This window comes from Pleurodeles waltl, chromosome 7 (assembly GCF_031143425.1).
Source record: "Pleurodeles waltl isolate 20211129_DDA chromosome 7, aPleWal1.hap1.20221129, whole genome shotgun sequence".
NCBI lineage: Eukaryota > Metazoa > Chordata > Amphibia > Caudata > Salamandridae > Pleurodeles > Pleurodeles waltl.
In genome coordinates, this window is record NC_090446.1 from 1,248,763,744 (window position 1) to 1,248,786,236 (window position 22,493).

At 48.0% G+C, this 22,493-nt stretch overlaps 1 protein-coding gene across 10 annotated transcripts in view; it reads right to left on the bottom strand.

The window, feature by feature from the left end:
* Positions 1–285: 285 nt before the first annotated feature.
* MAP2K4 (mitogen-activated protein kinase kinase 4) overlaps positions 286–22,493 on the bottom strand; it is a 599,606-nt gene continuing 577,398 nt past the window's right edge. For all 10 annotated transcript variants that reach the window (XM_069200385.1, XM_069200381.1, XM_069200386.1 and 7 more), the window contains one exon: positions 286–1,099. In XM_069200385.1, the coding sequence (XP_069056486.1) occupies positions 986–1,099 (114 nt within the window). In that variant the 3' untranslated portion in view covers positions 286–985. The remainder of the gene's footprint in view (positions 1,100–22,493) is intronic.

Here is a 22,493-nt window from a genome sequence, read left to right on the forward strand (position 1 = left end):
CAGAGTAGTAATGCCAAATTAAATACCCCGAGCAAGGAAACATGCTTCCTAGTTATTGATAAAACGTGAGAATGGTGGGGAACATGATGTTTGACGACAATAGCTAAAAGTAGATCCTTGTTATTAACAGTGCATGTACAATAAAAATGAACCTTCGACTGGCACAAGTAGCAATGTAGGTACAGTTTGGGTCATAAGCATATTACAAGCAATAACCACCAAGGTGTCATTCCCTTGAAATCAAGGTCTTAATTCAAGCAACGGAGGAAAAAAGAAGAAAATATATAACGTTCCATCTCTTCATATTTTAATGTCAGCTTCTTCCAATGCAGCATTTTCTGGGGTAGGAAGATAAAAACATTTTCACTATATTTAGCATGATTCTTCTGTTTAAAAAAAATCAACTGTGACACTGTCCCAAAACCAAAGACCGACTATACAGCAACAGAATTTCAATCAGCATATCTATTGCACTTCACGAAGGAAAATGTCCTTTGCCTTGCAGGTTCCCGAAGAAAATGTAACTGGTTGATTATGTAATATCATCTTGCATAACACAAGATTTATATCCATACATTAAATGCTTATAATTTGTTTCTTCTTTGCAACAATATTTGGAAGCATTTGACAAAAAACTTTCCAGTAGACAGCTGAGAAGTCTCCAGGTTTAAGAGCCTACCAATCATATGTTGGGTGCTACCCACTTAAAGTCACCAAAATAAACTTCTGAGTTCCACATTTCATCAATATGTCCACAAAAGAGCAGGATGAGGTCTCCTTTATGACTAGCACGAACACTGTGATCCATGTATTACAGGGATGTGTTTTTATACATGACAACATACGGACATGATGGAAATGAACACCAATCTTATTGCACATGGTGTCTGGGCGAGTATTGAAAACACTGCAACGTTGATGAAAATTCTTTACATCTTGTTTTTCACTCAGCCCTTTTTCTAGACAGTTTTATGTAGCAGCAATGTCAATCGACATACATAGGTGAGCTGGGAGTTGTTGGCATTTGATCCAAGATTCTACATACATATGCGGCAACTTCCACTGGACGCTCTTCATACATCAAGATAAAGGTATGTTTCTGAAAAATAAAGAAAAGGAAGTTAAAACAATACATATATATCTATAGATCGGCACATAAATCGACATACTACATTTGCATCAAGTTAAGAAGGAAACAGTGTCAAATAAGTATTATTTTATTTACCCTGTAAGCATCTGGTAATTGCTGGTAATGCTATAAATATACATGCTCACCACACACCAGGCCAGGTTCCTACAAGGGCCGCAACAGTTTTGTGAAAAAGATTTGGTTCTTTCAATGTAGTACACAGGAGCATGCTTGATCAAATGTGTGAAGTGCCCTTTCAGCTACCGAATCTAGAGGTGGATATAAGAATGGGAGATGGATGTTCTGGTTAAGGTGAAATGATGAGACCAGCTTCGGTAACAATCTTGGATTTGCTCCAACAACTACTCTATCCTGCTGTTTTCGTAAGAAAGGTTCCAGCAATGTGAAGGCCTGTAATTCACTAATACATCTCAGAGACATTATGGCTACCAGGATGGCAACTTTCCAAAAAAGGAAACTGCAAACAGCTTGACTACAGTGGCACAAAGCTATGTCAGAGCACTCCTGAGGTAGGTCAAGGTAACCAAACTCCGGGAGCCAAATCGCCAGGTTGAGTTGTTGAGGGTCCAAGTCTCTGACTTTGCTGTGGTTTTGTGTGACACAGTCCCATCTGTTGAGGAGCTTTCTGTGGGTGGGTGAAGGACATTTCTAGAAGGATCAAGAACCATGGTTATCTAGCCAATGTGAAGCCAACAAAGGGATGCTTGCTTGAGATTACTGATCACGTAATAAATCAGTAAACACAAAGATCCCTGACTAATTCATCCACGGGTCACTGCCCATGGACTGAGGGTGTGGAAGTTTGGGCATTTTGCATTCTCATGGATAGCGATAAGATTTATGTTTGGGGTGCTGCATCTCTAGAAGAGAGTAAGATGTGAAGGTGCACTTCCCACTCATGGAAGTATTGCTGTATACTGCTGAGTAGGTCTGGGAAGTCTTTATCCACTCACAGAAGATACTTTGCCAGGAAATGAACTTGCTGATGGATGGCTCAGCACCATATTCGCTGTATTAGGGCTAACAGCCAAGGGGAGTGAGTGCCCCCTTGCTCCTGCGGGTAGAACGTGGCTGTAATGTTGTCCGTGTGAACAGGACTACATTGCCTTGAATCGGCTTAAGAAAGGCTTTGCGGGCTTCATATAGGGCTAACAGTTCCAAGTGGTTGATTTGGAGACCCCTTTGAGGTGGCCACAGACCTAGACTGTCATGTTGAGGTCTGTTTCCCAGATGATCATAGGTGCATCTGTATTGATGGTTACTTGTGGAACTGGGTCTGAAAAGAGCCAGCACTCCAACACATTGTTGCTCTTCCACCACTGCAGGGAGTAATGGGTGCTTGCCCTTACCAACACTAGATCTTCCTAACTGAACTCCCACTTGTGACCACTGGCTTTGAGAGGCATTCCAGAAGCAGGTGCATATGCAGTCTGGTATGGGGCACTACAGCAATGCATAAAACCATCATTCCCAGAAGGTGCACTACTGTGGGAATTGGAAGCAGACGGAGTGGCTGAAAGAGAGGGAGAAGCTGCTGGAATGCCTGCACTCTTTGGGAAATGGGGAAGGTCTTGCCCAGTAGTGGGTGCATCCTGACCCTGAGAAGGGCTCCTGGGCGGCATTCACTATGAACCCCAGGCTGTGCAGCAGTGGGACTGTGGCCTGGGTGTGGGTTAGGCATTTCTGTCTGCTTGAGCTATTGATCAGCCACTTGTCGAAGTTCAGGATTAGGTTATTTCCTCCCCTCCTAATGTGACCGGCTACTTGGTAAAGACCCCTGGGGCTGTGGTGATACCAAAGGACAGTACCTTGAACTGGTAGTGTTTATCACTCACCATAAAGTGGAGGTAGTGCTGATGAACTGGATAGACTGGGATGTGAGAGTAGGCATCCTTGAGGTTTAGTGTGGCCATGAAGTCATCTTGCTGCAGTAGGGGATGACATTCTGAAAGATGACCAAATGAAAATGTTCTGACAGGATGTATCTGTTGAGAGGACAGAGGTAGAAGACTGGTCTGAGACCTGTGCTTCTTGGGAATGAGGAAGGTCTTTGCCCTGATGTTGAATGAGCACTAGCTGTATGAATCCCTTAAGTAGGAATGCTTGAACTACTTATTGTAACAATGTACTATGTTCTGGGTTGCAAGTGCGGGCCAGAATGCTTGGTGGGGTTGAGATTAGCTGTATGAAATAGTTGTGCTTGATGAGGGATATGACCCACCAGTCTGTGGTGAACTCTTCCCAGTGTGGAAGAAACCGTTGGAAGTCTCTCCCCCAACAGGTGTTGTGTGATTAGAGGGATGCTGGACAAGTTAGTTTTTGAAGGCAGATGCTCCTTTATTAGAGGTGCCTCTGCCACGGCTCTTGGAACAGTTATCTCTGAAAGACCATTGTGTGAAAAATATGCCACTCAGTGGGTATTGATGGTAGGACTGGGTTTTAACTGAAGAAGGGGTTTTCAAGTCACCTCTTGCCTGCTCCCTACCTGAAGTAACTTGAAGGGCACCCACCAACTTGGCGGTTTATGTGTCTTTCTTGGTCTCCTCAAGAAAGGCATTGACCTGCGGTCTGAACAGGTGCTCCTGTTGAAAGACAGGTTGACGATGTGCTGCTGCACGTCCGGCTTCAAGCCAGACACACAGAACTAAGAGTGGCGCAGTAGAATGACTGAGGTGTTGACCCTCCCTCTGGCTGCTGTCTCTGCCCTATCCAGTACAAACTAGATGGTTGCATTAGAAATAGCCTGCCTTTGTCCTCTAGCTCTTCCCCTGGCTTGCAATACTGATCAGGGAGATGGTAAAGCAGTCCCTCCATCCCCTCTCAATGGCCTCTATCATAGCCAGAGAAGAGGCCTACAGAATTACCGACACGAGTGAGTGGCACACACACTGCTGCTCATTTCCCCGTAAAATTAATCAGCTTGCTCGCAGTGTCAGAAGGAGGAGCATTCGCAGTGGCCTGAGCTGCTGCTCTCTTCATAGCAGTAATAACTAAGGAGTCCAGTGGGATATGACTCGGGATATAAAGCGGATCAGAGGGCGCCAGCTTATATTTCTTTTCGATGAAAGGTGTCACCATGCAAGCTTTCACCGGCTCTTTGAAGATCTCAGCAGATTTAATCAGCCCCTTGAGCAACTTGATGTACTGGACACAGCATCCTGTCTTTGAGAGCGTTTCTACTTAGAGCTCATCCTCTGTGGGCGTGGGGGTATACCACTCCCTTATGGTAGGCAGTCCTCAACATTGAGAGTGGGTCTCGGATCTGAAAGTCTCTGTGCTAATGGTGCTTTTGGCCTCAATGATGAAGATGCTTTCGAAGGCTAGGTGTCGGCAGGTGTCCTCAAACATGAGCGCAGCCAAGGGTCGAGGTTCTTGAAAGTGTCTTTGTCCAGCTGTATGGCCTTGCTACATTGTCAACCAGTGCAGGATGGGGGTGGTACACTGGAAGATGGCAGCAGCTTCAGCACAGGTCTCCCCACCCGACTCCCAGAAGGTTATACTCTTGTGAGAGGCAAAGACTGCAGGTGGCAATGGAGGCTGGGCCAGAGTTACTTAGAGTAGCACTGCGGTCATCTCCTGAAGGTCATCTGTCCCATTATCTCAGGTGTTCATTCTCTGATGGGTAGTCTGAAGCATACGGTGGCCCGAGAGGCAAGAGGCTCAGTTGCAATACAACAATGAACCTGAGGAATGAAACCTGCAAAGTTTTAAGAAACACGTCAAAGAGTCTTCTCACATGGAAGGTAACGGACTGCGAGGCCGCAATGGGAACCAATAAATTTGATAAGGCCAGGAGCATAATGAATCACATCCGAACCAGATTGCGGAAAAAAACTAAAAATGTTAGTTGATGCCCAGGTGCATATACCATGTCAAGACTTCTTAGAAGAAAAGCAAGTTTTATTTGTCAGAGCCCAACATTACACTATGCAGAGAATGTTTATCTACAACCAAATGTGCTAAAAACATTTTTCTCCTAAACCTTTTAGTGAGTCGTCTGAATGTAGTTTTTTTTTTTTTTTAGCAGAGATATCAACTTTCAAGTAACTGCAAGATATCAAACTGCTACAAGGAAGTAATCCTTTAGATAAAAGTAAAAAAGATCAGGGCTGAACATTCCATAAAGGAATGCCTGACATCGCTCACATTTCACACACCTGTTGCATATAAGCCCCTCTCATTTGTACACCAGTCAATCATTACCCAAGAATTTGGAGTCAGACAAGTGACTGCAAACGAGCAATTGCAAAGCCAGTAAGATTCAGTTTTGAATGGCCAAGTCATTGGCTCTGCTAATGGTTGTTGGCACTGATATGGAAAAATGAAAGCACATTTTGAGAAAGGAGAGGTCTGGCAGTAGATTTTAGCTGCTGGGCTCTCATAAAATGAATGTGGGGGGGGGGCACAAGGAGCAACCATAATTCAGGCAAGGGTTGGAGAAAAGTAAACTGCAGGAAGCTGGCTCTGTATATACTATCTCAAAGTGACAGATAGTGTGCACTGAGTCCAAGGGTTCCCCTTAGAGGTTGATAGTGGCACAATTAGATCATTGTATCTATTTTGTGGAAGTGTGGTCGAGCAGTAGGCTTATCAGAGGGTAGTGTTAAGCATTTGTTGTACACAAACAAGCAATACATGAGAACACGCACACAAAGACTTAACTCCGAGCCAATAGGTTTTTATATAGAAAAATATTATTTTCTTGATTTATTTTAGAATCACAAGATTCAGAATTTACATAAATTGTAAGGTACTTCACACAGGTAAGTATGGTACTTTGAATAAAAACAGTAATGTACACAGTTTTGGCAAAATGGCAATAAGCTATTTTAAAAGTCGACACTGCAAAAATCAACAGTTCCTGGGGAGGTAAGTATTGGTTAGTTTCTCAGGTAAGTAAAGCAGTTACAAGTTCAGTCTCCTGGGCATAGGCAGCCCACTGCTGGGGGTTCAAGTCAACCCCAAACACCCAGCACCAGCAACACAGGGCCGGTCAGGTGCAGAGGTCTAAGTAGGTCCCAAATAACATAGGCGCCCAAGAGGGGTGTTCTGGTTCCAGTCTGCTAGCAGGTAAGAACCTGCGTCCTCGGGGAGCAGACCAGGGGAGTGTTGCAGAGCACGGGGGGGATCCCAAACAGGAACACAAAATACACCCTCAGCGGCACAGGGGCGGCCGGGTGCAGTGTGTGAATAAGGCGTCGGGTTTTGTATTGAAATCAATGTAGGGACCAGGGGGTCACTCTGGCGATGGAGGCAGCGCACAGGGGGGCTTCTCAGGCCAGCCACCGACTGGGCTAGGATAAGGACCGCCTGCTGGTCACTCCTGCACCGGTGGTTGGTTTCTCTCGGTTCTGGGGGCTGCGGGTGCAATGCTTCCTCCAGGCGTCTGGTTACTTTGTTAACGGGCAGTCGCGGTCAGGGGGAGCCTCTGGATCCTCTCTGCAGGTGTCACTGTGGGGATGCAGGGAGGTCAACTCAGGGTGTCCACTTTATTGGATTCGCCTGAGGGTCCTCTCTGCGGTGTTGGTTCTTCTGGACAAGAGCATGGGGCGTTGGGTGCAGAGTGTGAAGACTCACGCTTCCGGAGTGAGGAGGGAGTCTCTTTAAAGTTGGTTTCTATGTTTTCGTTTTGGACAGATCCGCTCTCCTCGGAAGTTTCTTGGTCCTTTGGGTGCAGGTCAGTCCTCTGAGTCCTCAGAGGTCACTGGTCCCGCTGGATGGGTTGCTGTGCAGGTTCTCTGAGTCTGGAGACAGGCCGGTAGGGCTGGGGCCAAGTCAGTTGTCGTATCCGTCGTCTCTGCGGGGCTTTCAGGTCAGCAGTCCTTCTTCTTGTTTCAGGATGCAGGAATCTGATTTCCTGGGTTCAGGATCACCCCTAAATTCTCAATTTAGGGGTGTGCTTAGGTCTGGGGGGCAGTAGCCAATGGCTACTGTCCTGAAGGGTGGCTACACCCTCTTTGTGCCTCCTCCCTGTGGGGAGGGGGGCACATCCCTAATCCTATTGGGGGGAATCTCCAAAACAAGATGGAGGATTTCCTAAGGCAGGGGTCACCTCAGCTCAGGACACCTTAGGGGCTGTCCTGACTGGTGGGTGACTCCTTGTTTTTTTCATTGTCTCCTCCGGACTTGCCACCAAAAGTGGGGGCGGGCATCTCAACTAGCTGGAGTGCCCTGGGGCATTGTAACACGAAGCCTGAGCCTTTGATGCTCACTGCTAGGTGTTACAGTTCCTGCAGGGGGGAGGCTTTGTTTCTGGCCCCAGAGAGCACAAAGGCTCTCACCCCAGGGGGGTCAGAAACTCATCTCAGTGGCAGGCTGGCACAGACCAGTCAGTCCTGCACTGATAGATTGGGTAAAATACAGGGGCATCTCTAACATGCCCTTTGTGTGCATTTTGTTAATAAATCCAGCACTGGCACCAGTGCGGGTTTATTATTCTGAGAAGTTTGATACCAAACTTCCCAGGGTTCAGTGTAGCCATTATGGAACTCTGGAGTTCGTTTTGACAAACTCCCAGACCATATACTTAATATGGCCATACTGTACTTACAATCTCTAAGAATAGACTTATTGTAGGGGCATATTGCTCATGCAGCTATGGCCTCACCTGTGGTATAGTGCACGCTGCCTTAGGGATTAAGGCCTGCTAGAGGGGTGACTTACCTATGCCACAGGCAGTATTTTGTGTGCATGTCGACTTTGCAGTATTTTGTGTGCATGTCGACTTTGCCTTTTCCTCCCTGCCAACACACACAATCTGCAATAGCAGTGTGCATGTGTGGCATACCACCTGCTGCAGCCCTTAGGGACCTTCCCTGGTCACAGGGCCCTTGGGACCCCCAATACCTTTTACAAGGGACTTACCTGTGTGCCAGGGGTGTGCCAATTGTGGCGAGGGTCCCAGCACACTTCTTAGTCAAGTCAGCATCAATATCAGGCAAAAAGTGGGCAGAAACTGCAACAGGGAGCCATTTTCCTACATAAACACTGACATGCAGTGAGAGTAAGTGAATGGGAAACAAAGGAGGAGCTGGGGACATATTTAAAAAAAAAAAAAAAAAGCCTAGCAGGATTATGATTGGCAGTAAAAGCAACATACAACCTTGAGGGAGGTGAGGGAGAATGGGAGGAAAGAAGTACCACATAGGAGAGAGAGAGCAAGAGCACATATGTACTCTAATAAAACGTTCACAGTAAAATGATATTAAGTTCCCCTCAACTAAGCACTGGAAGGATACAACTCATCCAATCAGAACAATTGGAGGCCAAAATGCTCCTGGGTGGTAAAACCAGAAGAACTGAGAGGATAGCCATCAAGTCAGGAGTAGGCAAGTGAGACAGACACGGCAGCCAAGCAGTAATGAGCAAGAGGCTGACTGAAAGCCAATATTGTGTTTATTGGAAACAAAAGGCCTGGCCAATTGACAGCTAAAGATTTTCTGTTAGTAAGCTGTAAAATGACAGAAGTATGATTGCGAAAAGCCGTGACTTGTATGGAATGAATCTGGAGGAAGTGCATGGTTCTTCTGACATCAAACATATGGAGGATTCTGTCCCCCAAAAATATTTTACATGCATCCCCACTACGAAAGTAATAAAAGGACATTTTTTGAAAATCATCCCTTAGTGAAGCATCAATTTAAAGGATTTACAGATTAGTAAAGATCTTGGGATTCTCACTGTGGAATTGGTAAACTAGGCCTATGAAAAAGTAGAAAATTCAGTCTATGTATATAAACTAAAGAATAACAGTAAGAGATTTGGGAAGCTTCTTGTACTAAATTCTTTGCTTCCGTTTGACGTCTGAAAGTTTAACACAGGCTCCACTGTTATTACATCTGACAACTGTGATTCTTTAGAGAGCCATAATAGAGCCCTCAAAAGATGAAAGGTGATAAAAGTGAGCATGTGAATTATAGGCCAATACCACTGATAGGTTTAGCAGTAAACATTTTGGGAAGCTTCTATTAAACGAACAAGTTACTTTGTAACAATTTATTTGTTAGAGACATATTCTAGTTGCAGATTCCTTGCCTTAGAATTTCCTTAGGCGTCAGACTGGATCTGGAGATTTTTCTTCGATCAGCACCCTTGCTCAACATCAGGAGGTGTCAATCGACTCCTCGTGCTTCGTGATGGCCATGACGACGTCTGGGTCGTATAAAGGCACTACCCATATGCGCTGACATAGTAGCGCAGAACCATTATGAACACTGGGAATGGTGCATCACAACTCGGGCACTGAAAAGGGAATCCCTGTCCCTAGAAATCAGTTCGCAGTGAGGAAAGGATGGGAGGGTCAGTAAGGAATCTGCAACTAGAATATGTCTCTACCAGATAAATTATTACCGCAGGTAGGTAACTTGTTCATCTGATAGAGACTTCTAGTTGCAGATTCCTTACCTTAGAATAGATACCAAGCAATACCATCCTCGGATGTGGGCTGTGACTCAAGATCATACCAAAACACAAGCCCTCAGGTGGTTACTTCTTTGCCAAAGTGTAGCACATTTTGATACACAGCATCACCCATCACAAGATGGTTTGCTTCTGCACCACCTGTCCTTTCTTTCCACCCACATAACCCACAAAGAGTTGATTGTCCACCCAGAAATCTTTGGTACAACTGAGGTATAATGCTAACGCTCTTTTTGGATTCAGACTGTGGAGTCTCCTCTCTTCATGAAAGGGATGAGGGGGTGCGTATAATGTAGGCAAAGTGATGGATTGGCCTACGTGAAAACTTAGGAAGGAAGGAGGCCCTGGTACAAAGCACCACTTTGTCAGGATGCACAAATAAAAATGGTGGCTTCTTTGAAAGAGCTTGAAGCTCACTCACTCTGCGAGCAGAAGTGATGGCAGTCAAGAGAGCAGTTTCTAGTGTGAGGAGCCACAAGTGAATTATGGAGTGGCTCAAAAGGGGCATACATAAGGTAGGTGAGGACCAGGTTCAAATCCCACTGGGGCATTATGAAGAGGGTAGGTGGGCACAAATAGGCAAGCCCCTTAAGGAATCTCCCCACAATGGGGGACTTTAATAGAGAAGTTTGATTTGACAATCTGAGAAAGGCCTATATAGCAGATTAGTAGCCTTTGAGGGTGCCCAAAGCAGAGCTCTGCTGGGAAAGAGAGAGGATGAACAGTAGCACCTTACAAAGAGTGCAGAAAGGGGATCAATAGATTGGTTGGTACACCATGCCAGAAATTTGTGCCACAACAGGCATATGCCGTTTTAGTGCAGGGACACCTGGCTGCCAAGATAACATTACAGACTTCGAGCAGATGGTCGGAAGCGGTCAACTGCCGTCACTCAATCTCCACGCAAGAAGGCAGAGACTGGACAGGTTCGGGTGGAGAACCGTCCCCTGCTGCTGCGACAGAAGATCCTCCCGAAGGGGCAGTCTGATCGGAGGATCTGTGGCCATGCTCAATAGCTCGGGATACCAAACTCTTCATGCCCATTGTGGAGCCACAAGGCTTACTCGGGCCCAATTGGTCTTGATCTTCTTCATAACTCTAGGCAGAAATGGCATTGGTTGGAAGGTGTAAAGGAGGCCTGAGTTTCACTTGAGACGAAAAGCATCCCTGAGCGAGCGTCACCTTGGGAATTTTAACACGCAAAACAGCTGACATTTCACGTTCTCTGCGGAGGAGAATAGATGTAACCAAGGTTCTCGACACTGCTGAAAGAGACCTTTTGTCACCTCTGGATGGATACGCCATTCATGATAGGCCATGCACCAACAGCTGAGTTGTCTGGTGTTCATACAGCCAGCAAGATTTTGAACCATCAGGGTTATGCCTCGGTGTTTCAGCCACATCCAGAGGTGCAGAGCCTCTTGGTAAAGAGTGCACTACCCCACTTCGCTCTGCTTGTTGCAGTACTACATGGCGGTGGTGTTGTCCAGGAACACCTGAATCACTTACCCTTTAGAAAAGGAAGGAATGCTTTTAATGCAACCCTGATCGCTCAGAGCTCCAATAGATTGATGTTGAGTCCAGACTCCCAAGGAGACCAGAGGCCTGTGATCTCTGCCTCTCCATGTGGCCTCCTCTCCATGTGGCCGCCCACGCCCTAGGAGCGACGCATCTGTCACTACAGTAAGATCTGAATGGGGAAGGGAGAGGACTCTGCCGTTGACCCAATCCTGATTTGAAAGTCACCAATGGAGATCTTGCGCAGTTCCCTTCAAGATCTGGACCATGTCGGAAAGATTCCTCTGATGCTGCACCCACTAGAACTTCAGATCCCACTGCAGAGCCTGCATATGCCATCTGGCATGCGTCACTACCAGGAAGCAGGAAGCCATGAGGTTCAGCAGCCTCAGAGTCATTCTCACCGAAATCCAGGATAGAGGCTAAAACATTGGTATCATAGCCTGAATATCCTGAACTTGCTTTTTGGGAAGATAAGCCTGAAACCGCACTGTGTCCAGAACAGCTCTGATGAAGGGCGAGCGTTTGAGAGGGAGTCAGGTGTGAGTTCGGCATGTTTATAGTGAACCCCAGCGAATTTAGAAGGTTTGCTGTAGTCGGAAGGCGGGGGACGACTTCTGACGCAGGGACCCTCTTTAAGGCTTGCTTGGCCAAGACAGCCATAACTTCCTTGCAGAGAAGTGTCAAATGATCCTCCGCTAAGCAGCCATCTGATGGTGGCATGGGTGGAGGTGTAGGAAAGTGCCCCTTTTAGCAACATTAGCCCCCCCCACACACACTTGATGCTGATTTGACTGACAGCGTGCAGGAATCCTGCGAACCAGGCCCCAGCACCAGTGTTCTTTCCCACAAAATGTACCATTGTTCCCACAATTGGCACACCCGTGGCACACAGTTAAGTCCCTTGTAAAAGGCAGCCCTGGTACCAAGGGCCCTGTGACCAGGGAAGTCCCCAAGGGCTGCAGCATGTATTATGCCACGCTGGGGAACCCCTCACCATGCACATACACACTACCATAGCAGCTTGTGAGTGCTGGTGGGGAGAAAAAGACAATGTTGACATGGCGCCCCTCTCAGGCGCCCCTGCCTGTGGCATAGATAAGTCACCCCTCTAGCAGGCCTAACAGCCCTAAGGCAGGGTGCACTATACCACAGGTGAGGGCACATTTGCATCTTTGTGACTGCCGGGGTTCCCCTATTGGAAAGCATTGGGAGCCCAATGCTGTGTTTGCACCCTGCACCCGGCTGCCCCGCTGAGGGTGTGTGTTTGGTGCTGACCTGTGTCCCCCCCCCCCCACCCCTGCCAGTGCTCCTCTAAACCCCCAAGTTTGCCCTCCGAAGACGCGGATACTTACCTGCAAGTAGGCCTGATTCAAAGTGCCCCGCAGTCTCCATAGGAGCCTATCTTAAATCTACATAAATTTTGACCTCTGCACCAGGCCGACACCATGTTGCTGGGTGTTTGGGGTTAACTTAAACCCCAACCTGTGGACATCCTAATCCCCGGAGACTAGAACTGTAAGTCTTGTACTTACCTCAAAACTGTACTAACTTTTCTGCCCCCCCAGAACGGTTTCTGAAAATTGCACTGTCAACTTTTACAACAAATATTTGCTATTTTCTTTAAAACCATTTAACTTGCCAAATTGACACAAAGTGGTATTGATACATATGTTGGATACTTACTTGCAAATGTACTTACCTGCAAATTGAATCTTGGGTCCTAGAAATAAATTAACAAAATATATTTTTGCTATATAAAAACCATTGGCCTGGAGTTAGTCACCGAGTGTGCGCTTCCTTTATTGCCTGTGTGTGTACAACAAATGCTTTGCACTACCCTCTGGAAAGCCTAACTGCTCAACCACAAAAGAGAGCATTAGTATTATCTACTTTAGCTTCTGTTAAGCCTCTGGGGAACCCCTGGACTCTGTGCACACTATATCTCATTTTGCTATAGTATATACGGAGCCAGCTATTTGCCAAACCCACTTGTCCGTCGTGATGGCTTCCCAGTGGGGCAGGTGATGGCAGGTCTTACCACTAACTGGTACAGGATGCTGCGACTGACTAGAAAGGTTTGGAGGCTGCTACAGGGGCGGGTGGACTGGGCAGACCTCTGGCTCCCTGACCCACAAGCCTGTGTGAATCCGCGCCCATGGCCATGCAGTGGCTGCGTAGTATGTGCCGCTCATTGGCTGGCAGGGAAAGGACGCCGGGGGGAAGCACCTTATGTGGCCATTAAAAGGGCGAAAAGCAGACTGTGCTAGGCGAGGGGGTGCTGCGAGGCCAAGGGACCAAGCCGTAGCCCAGGACTCCTTAAAACGCTACAGCGTCGAGTTCACTTTCTCTCCAAAGAGACGGCTGCCATCGAAGGGCATGTCCATGAGAGACTGTTGGTCAGCCCCCGAAAAGCCAGATGTCCTCAACTTAGATTGGCACCGTAAGGCCACCGTCCATGCAATTGATCTACCCAGTGAGTCAATCGTGTCCAGCCCACAACGGATCCCATCCCATGCTTGGGAGATGATGGCCCAGGCCTCCTCCGGTACCTGTGGCAACACCTGCATGACCGTATCCCATAAGGAAAGGGTTTAGTGGCCCAAGAGACATGTGGTGTGCACAGACCGCAATGCCAGGCTGGAGAAAGAAAACCATCTTCCCAAGCTGATCCAGTCTTTCTGATTCCCTATCCAGGGGAGGGGATGGGAATGTGCCAGATGAGGAAGATGCTTAGATGACAAGGCTCTCAGGCGTAGGGTGAGACATGAATTTAGGGTCATTCAGTGCAGGCCAAAGGCGTCGGGCAATTGTCCTATTCACAGGAACCCCTGTGCTGAGTCTGGACCAGGTACCCAGAAGGAAATCTGTGAGGGCTTTATTGAAGGGTAAAAAGGGTTTCGAAGTGGAAGCCCCAGGCTGAAGCACCTCAGTCGGGAGGTTAGTCCTGACCACCAAAGAAGAAAGCTCGAGGCCAAGGACCTAAGCCGCTCTGCTGATCACCACTGAATATGACGCCCCCTCTGCCGTAGACACGGTAGGAGAAGAAAGCATGGCAGCATCTAGATAAGTATCCAGTCACTAGTGTTGCCCAATTCCTGCGCCCAGTCCAATTCAGGGTTGTCTAGCTGGTATTCAAGAGAGTACAGCGAACCCTCCAAACCTTTCCCATATTCATCCCCAAAATAAAAAGGGTCAGGATAATGGTCAGATTCCAACCTGGGGTGAGAAGACCTCATCGAAGACGAGTCTGACGTCGAGCTACGCCATTCCGACTCGTCAAGACTAGGTCGATGTCGACTGTGGGCCTAACTGGCATCGGGAGCATCAGTGGCTTTAAAGGTGCCGGGGAAGGTTGCGTTTGCACGACCAGTGTCGGGACAGATCCGACAACGGATCCAGAGGGGACCTCAGTGGCTGGAACCAAAGGCACAGAACCTGAGGGGCCCCCATCGGGGATCGGTCTGCCGAAAGATGAGGTGCATGGCCTCATAAAACTCCTTTTGCTGGGCAGGGGTGGTTCTGGCTCCCAGGAAGTTGGGTAGGCCCAGAGCGGACCCAGAAGTAGGCTCCATGGACAGAGGCCTAGGGCGTCAACGCTCTTCACTCATCACATTGGCCGAGTGACAGAATGAAGTCAAAGAGCATTTCGCCTTCTTCAACTTTTTTTCATGGCTCGGGTGTTCCGATGATTTTGAATGGGACGAAGAGTGGTGATGACTCCGCAAGTGGTCTTGTGACCGTCCTCTCGAACGAGGCATGGCGTGAAGCAGAGTCCAGCGCTGAGATGCCATGAGCTTAAGGGACCGCTCCCTCAAAGCCTTTGGGTTCATGGCCTGGCACTCAGAGCACAACTTAAGGTCGTGGTCGCGTTCCAGACACCATGAGCACACAAGGTGCGGATCAGTCACCTACATCAATCGGTGACAGGACTGATATAGTTTGACCCAGTCTTCCGTGACATCCCTTGATGCACCAAAATGTAAAAAAATACGACAAAATGGTTGAAGCTAGTAAAAAAACTAAGGGTAGCTCATCTCCAGATCTGCGCGTGGTGTGGAAAGAAAAGAACGGACGTCAGCGCAAGCCTGGGTGACGCCTATATACGACTGCAACGTAATGATGGGGGGGGGGGTTGTTTAGAAGGAACCGCCACCTGACCCTCTGGCTGCGTGAGCTGGTCTATCTGACCCTCAGTGATCCCTCAGGTGCCTCCCAAGGAGCCCAACGTAGCAGGCCCCCTCCCAGGATACTGAGTAAGAGTTGAGCACTCGTCAGGCTGCAACTGCCCTGCTGCGACCAACTTGGGCCCCTTTAGAAGGAAGGGAGACCTCAACGGAGGGCCCACGCTTTCCTCCTGGGTCTCTCCTCGTTCTGCTCAGCTCGCGGGCAGGGTTGGTGACCTTGCTAGATTTTCCCCTTTACTGCTGGGTTCCCCTACCCCAACTCGCAGCGGTGGCAAAACAGCAAGCCGGGGGAGGCGACCCTCAAAGGAGGTCCCCGGTCCGGCTCTCATTAACCCTAATCCTCAGTGTGGAGATCGGAGCATGGGAGCTCTGATATTGCGGCATGGACGTCCCCGTTCTTGCCCGCATCATTTCGGCACCTTGTGCAGATGGCAGACCCTACTCACTGGACCCGGTGAGAATATTGTGACATGCTATGTGCAGTTCTGCTGTTGCACTAAGTGCCTTCATGAGGTTATTTTTGCAGTTGCAATAATGTCTTATCCTGATAGTATGTTCATTCAGACATGTGCCTATTGGGGAATGTTTACGCTTCATGTGCACTGTTGGTAATAACAACAATCTGACTACTGCTTATGTTGCAGGACAACCATTAACCTACATGTCTATGTGACCTATGTGCTTTATTATGACTACTGCTCATTTCTGCAGAGTACTAGTAACCTGTGTAATATTCTGACAACTGCTTGAGTAGCAGGGTATTACTCACCTGTTGTGTTTGGTCTAATGATGTTTTGTGCAATACAGTTTATTTTTACATAACTTGATGTATTTCCTTTGTGGTGTATTTATTGTGTCACACGTGTTGTGTGAGTTGTGCAATCGCTTTACACATTGCCTTTGAGTTAGGCCTGACTGCTCGTGCCAAGCTACCAAGGGGGTGAGCAGGGGTTACCTTAAGTGTGTAACCCCCTTGCCCTGACTCGAGTGGATGGGTTCTGCCTGGCTTAGGTGCAAACCCTAGCCAACCAGAAACCCCATTTCTAACAGTTTGGATACAAAAAGTAGGAGGGCTTGTTACCCGCTTACTTTTGGACTTCGAAGAAATTTCAATAAAACAGTGCTTGAGAAGGTAAAGAACAGTGGGGCAAGGCAGATGGTGTCCAAGGAGGAGGCGTCATTGTCGGGGAGCCGCTGGATGAAGGTGTGGTGAAGATTCCTTTATTCAGACTTAGGTTAGTCAAAAATCTCCAGCGGTGAGAAAATAGAGACCATAGCCGATGAGGGCTCCATGAGGCTGAATATGCCTTTCTGCAAGGAGCTGCTGAACAGAATTTGCTGCTGCAGAAAAGAATATGTAGCAGGAGCTGTTCGAAGTCAGGTTGACCAGTGATGCACCTTGAGTAGATCAACGAACAGGTAGATATCATTCTCCTCTCAGATCTTAGAGCACTTTTTGGACAAAAAAATGTTCAAGTCACAAGTTTTGGATTTAGGCTACCTGGGCACTTTTAGCAACACTCCTAAGGGACCAGGACTTGAAGTGTCGGGACTTGCTAAGGCAGGGTCCAGGTGAGGGTTCAAGATGGTTGGAGCCTTTTCTGTCCCCTGAGGCTCCTTTCAGGAGACCAGACAACTAGCCCTTGAGGTCACTTCTGGAAGTCCTAGGCTAAAAGAGAAGAGCAGGGCAGACCTCTGGATTCAGAGGAGGCATCAGGCATCAAAGCAATGCTTCTGAAGTACACAGTATACAACAGCAACATGTCGTGCTTCCGCAGGTCCAGGGCTGAGGACTGCATTTTTGTATTCCTGGTGCCTACTTTTAAGTAGGAGAAACTTCAGGAGGCTTCCCTCTACCCCCACAGAAGTATTCTGCCTCTCTGCAGGTAGAAAAGGCTAGTGTGAAGTTCCGTGAGCTTGGTCCAGACTATTAATGTGTAAGTGGGACTGTGCACAGGTCTGTCCCCTTTCCTGCCTGAAATAGCCCATTCAGGCACACCTAGTCTTTCTACTTAGTGTGGCTGTGGGGTGAAGGCAAAATGTTTGGGGTGACCCTGTAGGGAGGGCCAGGTCCAGCAAAGCTGTTATGTTTATTTTGTCAACTGGACAAGGAAGCCTAATCCCTCTGCAGCACAAAGCATTTAGTTGCCAGTTAACAGTACCACAGTGAAAAAAGATGGTATTTCATTAAGGCAAGGTTTGAATCCATTGGTGTAAGCGGTTTAAACCTGATTAATTAATCAAGCCTTTATTGTCAAGTCAAGCACTCTAAGGGACTGTGGTGAGCTCCAGATGCATTACTGACAGTGACTCCCAGATTATATGGAAATACATGCATAAACATAAAAGCATGATTGGCTCAAAATTAAAACTGTGCAGAACATTTGTAACTTGAACAAAATGTCAGCTATACTATAGTGCAACTTTAAATACCATTTCTTTTAGGCATTGGACCTGTGGAAGACTGCACCTGCGGCTGAACCTTTGGAAAGAAACCCCAAGGGCTGGAGCTGCTTCCTATTTGTACCTAGGACAGAGGGTAGACTCCAAGGACTGGTTGGCTAGTCTCCTATTCAGCTTTAGGAAAAGAAAAGCTGCACAAAGCCCAAATATCTGCTGAGACCAGCTGCCTAGTTCCCACTGGATTTGCCCTGAACCCTGCTGACGGCTTCTGGAAGACTGAGTCATAACTTCTAAGTGAAGCCCACAAAATCCTGGGCCCTTGAAGATTGTACTCTTTCCTCATCAAAAACTGCAAGACTGGACACTTAGAAACTATTTCCCAACTTCCTGCAAAAAGGTCAGGGGCTACCACCAGATTGCCGCCGAGCTGCAGCTGCTGATGCTGAACTGCTGGACGGAGACCACTTGGATGCGCCCACTGAAAGAATACTGACTTCCAAATACATTTCTAAGTCCGAAAATAGAGAACGTCACCGGGACCAATGCCGAGCGCCCCCACCCCCCGGCTGCCAACACTTTCCCGGTATCAGACTCAGGAATTCACCCATTTGGCGTTTTCCTATCATCATGAGCCTCAAACTCCCTGCCAGAGCCGGGGCTCCCACGAGGTTCTGCGCTCTACCTGGAAACTGTTGATGAGCACCCTTCCGATCCAGCTGCCACCCAGACAACCTTTCCTACAAGGGCTTTTCTCCAGAAAAAAACAACTATATCGGAAGGTAAACTTTCCACTCAGACAAACTTGGTCCCTGTACCCAACCCGCACTCCATCGCGTTAGGCCTTAAGTTTTGACTTTGACCTGGTCTACTGAAACCAGACATCTGTGATTTGCGCTCTGTAGTTTTGGGTGCTAAAAACATCCAATACTTTGAAAAAATATATCCTTGGTTCCCTACAGACGACATTTGTAGTTTTAGCGTTAATTTTCTCATAAAAATGTACCCCTTTTTTTATAAATTAGATAGGGACTTCTATTGTGCTGTGTTTTTTTAATTTAACTGTTTTAATACTGAGAAATGCTTTACACATTTCTCCTACATTAAGCCTGCCGGCTCTGTACTGCAGCTAGGGTTAAGCTCAGGTTTAAATTATTGAGATTTAACTGGATATAGTAAGGAATGAATAGTTTCTTACCTGTAAATCCAGTTATCTCTAGGGGAATCTCCGTTGAAGTCATAAGTATTTGAATAGTTCCACCCACATCCAATATCCCAGAGCACTTCTTTACATAGTCTCTTCTTAAGTGTAGACGTTCGCCTTAAGAAAGAGCATAATGTGCAGCCTATGTAAGCAGGCTACAGTGGTGTAATTCTTTGAATTGTACTTAGGAAACCAGGCTAAAATACCCTCAAATGTATAATTTGAGGTAACTGTTTTACACCAAACCTTAAATCTCATTCACAAACCCTTTTTCCTGACAAAGTAGTAATGAAGAATAGGAAAACGGTTTAGCCCCATAGGCTGCTATAATGTGAGAGGAAAATATTGACTATGCCTTTAAGGCTGCAGAGACCACCAGTATCCCATCATGCTCAGCAGATGGCAGTTGCCTCAGTTCTTTTTCACAACCTCCCGATGAAGACAACATATATGATCCAGTAGGCATTTTTGGCTGAGTTTGTCTGCCCTGGCGTTCAGAGAGCCCGCCACATGTTGAGCCATCAGGGATATGCCCTGCTGTTCTAGCCACTTCAGAGGCACAGAATGTATAGACGAAGGGTCTATGACCCCACCGCACCCCACTTGCTGCAGTATCACATGGTGGTGATGTCTCCAGAGTGCTGGAGGCCAGGGCAACATGGAACCCTGAGATTCCTTGGAGGAGGAACAACCAAGCCTTGATAGCTGTAAGAGTTGCGTAGGGGTATTCTTGCAAGGCGAGGCAAGGGCTTACTGTCTCACAAGTTGGATAGCTGGTAGAGCGGACCACTCCAGACCACCACCTGTGAAGCCAGATCCACTCAGCTCCAGAGGAGAGAAGATCTACGCAGCCAGTCGTCATTGCAGTTGGTGCCTGCAGATGCAGGGGAGTGACTCCTTCACTCCAAGGGGGAATCCTTCTTGCTTCTTGTGCAGGCTGAAGACTCGTCGCCCTCAGAGGATGCACAGCCAGGGAAATGTTGCAGTTGGTGGAAGGACACAGAAAAACAATGTTGCAGAGCGGAGTCGTCACTGGAGTTTCAGATTGTCGGTTCCTGGAAGGTCCAGTTGCAGTCCTGGTGGCCAGAAGATGAAGTAAATGATGCAGAGGCAGCCTGATGGAATCTTGTACATCGAATCTGAGGACCAACCTAATAGGGAGACCCTAAATAGCCTAGGAAGGGGGTTTGGTCACCTAGCAGGGTGACCACCTATCAGGAGGGAGCTGTGATGTCACCTGTCTGACCTGGCCACGCAGGTACTCCCAGGGGCCTCTGCCAATCCTTGAATTCAAGATGGCAGAATCAAATGGCCACCTGTAGGAGCTCTGGGCACCACCACCACTGGGGAAGTGATGGACAGGGGAGTGGTCACTCCCCTTTCCATTGTCCAGTTTTGCCCCAGAGCAGGGACCGGCATCCCTGGACTGGTGCAATCCCTTCAAAGCGTACCGGTGGCTTGGGGAGGCTACCCCTCCCAAGCCACGTAACACCTATTTACAAAGGGAGAGGGTGTTGACTCCCTGTCCCAAAGGAATCCTTTGTTCTGCCCCCTCTACTTGAGCTGGTTAAGCAGCAGGAGAGCAGAAACCTGTGAGGGGTGGCAGCAGCTCAGGCTGCCCGGAAAACCCCAGAAGACAGGTCGAAGCAATGTTGGGGGTCCTCTAAGGAACCCCAAGAATGCATGGAATCATACATCCAATACTGGCAACAGTATTGGGGTAAGTTCCTGACATGTTTGATACCAAACATGCCCAGGTTCGGAGTTACCATTATGTAGATGGACACAGGTAGTGACTTGTGTCCACTACACAGGTAGCTTCTCCGCACTTAAGAAGTCCAGGACAATGGAGCTGGTGTTTGTTGGGGCACCTCTGCTCAAGCAGGGGTGCACTCACACACAGGTACCTGCACCCTGCCCTCTGGGCTAGGAGGGCCTACCATAGGGGTGGACTTACAGTGACCTGGTGCAGTGCCCTTTAGTGAAAGGGTGTATGCACCTTTTCATGCAGGCTGCATTGGCAGGCCTGCAGACCCACTTTGCATGCTCTAGCGCCCCAATGCCCTGAGTACCAAAGTACTATATACTAGTGACATGGGGGGCACCAGTATACCAATTTTAGGTGTCCCAGGCAATACATTCAGAGGGGGAGAGCACAGTACCTGGGGTCCTGGTTAACAGGATCCGAGTGAACACAGTCAAAACCCACTGACAGTAGGCAAAAAGTGGGGGTAACCATGCCAGAAAGAGGGTACTTTCCTACACTCTTCACCACCATTGTGTAGGATGCTCCCTCCTCCGTAGCCACAGTGAGAGAAGAGAGCAAGCAAGATATGGAGATGTGTCCAGTCCACTGGCATCTCCTAGTTCCTCATACCAGTCTAAAGTATCACAAGGAGTGTGTAACTGGTATTCTAAAGGGCCCCTTGAACCCTTCCACTCTTTCCCCATGCCTGGCTGCTACAGAAAACGCTCAGGCAAAGACTTAGAGCCACTGGGGCCCGGTCAGCGGCAGAATCGGCATTGATCGATGCCGTTCTGATTGAGTCATGGGCGACGAGAATAGGGCAGACGCTGCCAAGAGGCCTCAGCTGTGTCGGGAGCATCGTGACAGTGCCGGAGTAGGTCACATTGACATGCTGGTGCCGGACTGAGATCGGATCGGTGAGACCCCAACAAAGCCGAGGCCAGGGGGGCCTCTTGTGACCCCAAGGGGCCTGTACGAGCTCCAGAGGGGCCACTGCTTGAATACAGAGTGCCTGGCCTCATAAAAGTCCTTTACTTGAGCAGAGTTCGTTCTGGCTGGGGGGTACGGAGTTAGACCTGGCAATGGCTCTGTAGAATTTCTGCCTGGAACGCCAATGTTTCTCACTCACTGCATCAGCCGATGGACAAGGTCAAATAGAAGTTTTAGATTACATCTTCTTGTGCCTCTTCCTCTAGTGGTCCGAGGACGTCGAGTGAGAGGAAGACGACTTGGGGCCCCGGAGACGTCCTGAAACTTTCTTCTCAATTGGGACCAAGACCTCCTAGAAGCCATGCAAACTGTCATCGGCCTCCGGTGCCACAACTAGCTTTAGGGACTGCTCCCTCAAAGCTTTCTGCACCATGGCCTGGCAGTCTGAGCACAACTTTGAGTTGTGGTCGCACTCGGGACACCATAAGCACACCAAGTGCAGGTCCGTTAACATAGGGCCGTGAAAGCAACCACATGGCTTAAACTCCACCTTTCTTGATGACATTTCTTGACACACTTCGAAAATTATTTTACAAAAAGATGAAAAAAGCATGTCAAAAAGAGACAGAGGGGTAGATCTTCTCAGCAATCAGTGCTAACTGGCGCAGAAAGAAAAGAACTGATATCTGTGTGCCTGGGTGGTGCCTTTATAAGTGACTATGCATTATTTCCGGCACCGATGCATGAAACCGAAAGAAGCCACTCTATGGCACGCAGGGGTATTGCTCGCGGAATGTTTACGGATCCAGTCTGACACCTAGGAAATTCAAAGGTAAGGAATCTGTAGCTAGAAGTCTCTATCAGATAATGCTTCTCAATCCCAGTGTGATAATTTCACTGATTTTCTGGCCACAAAATTGCAAAAATCCTAGATAATTT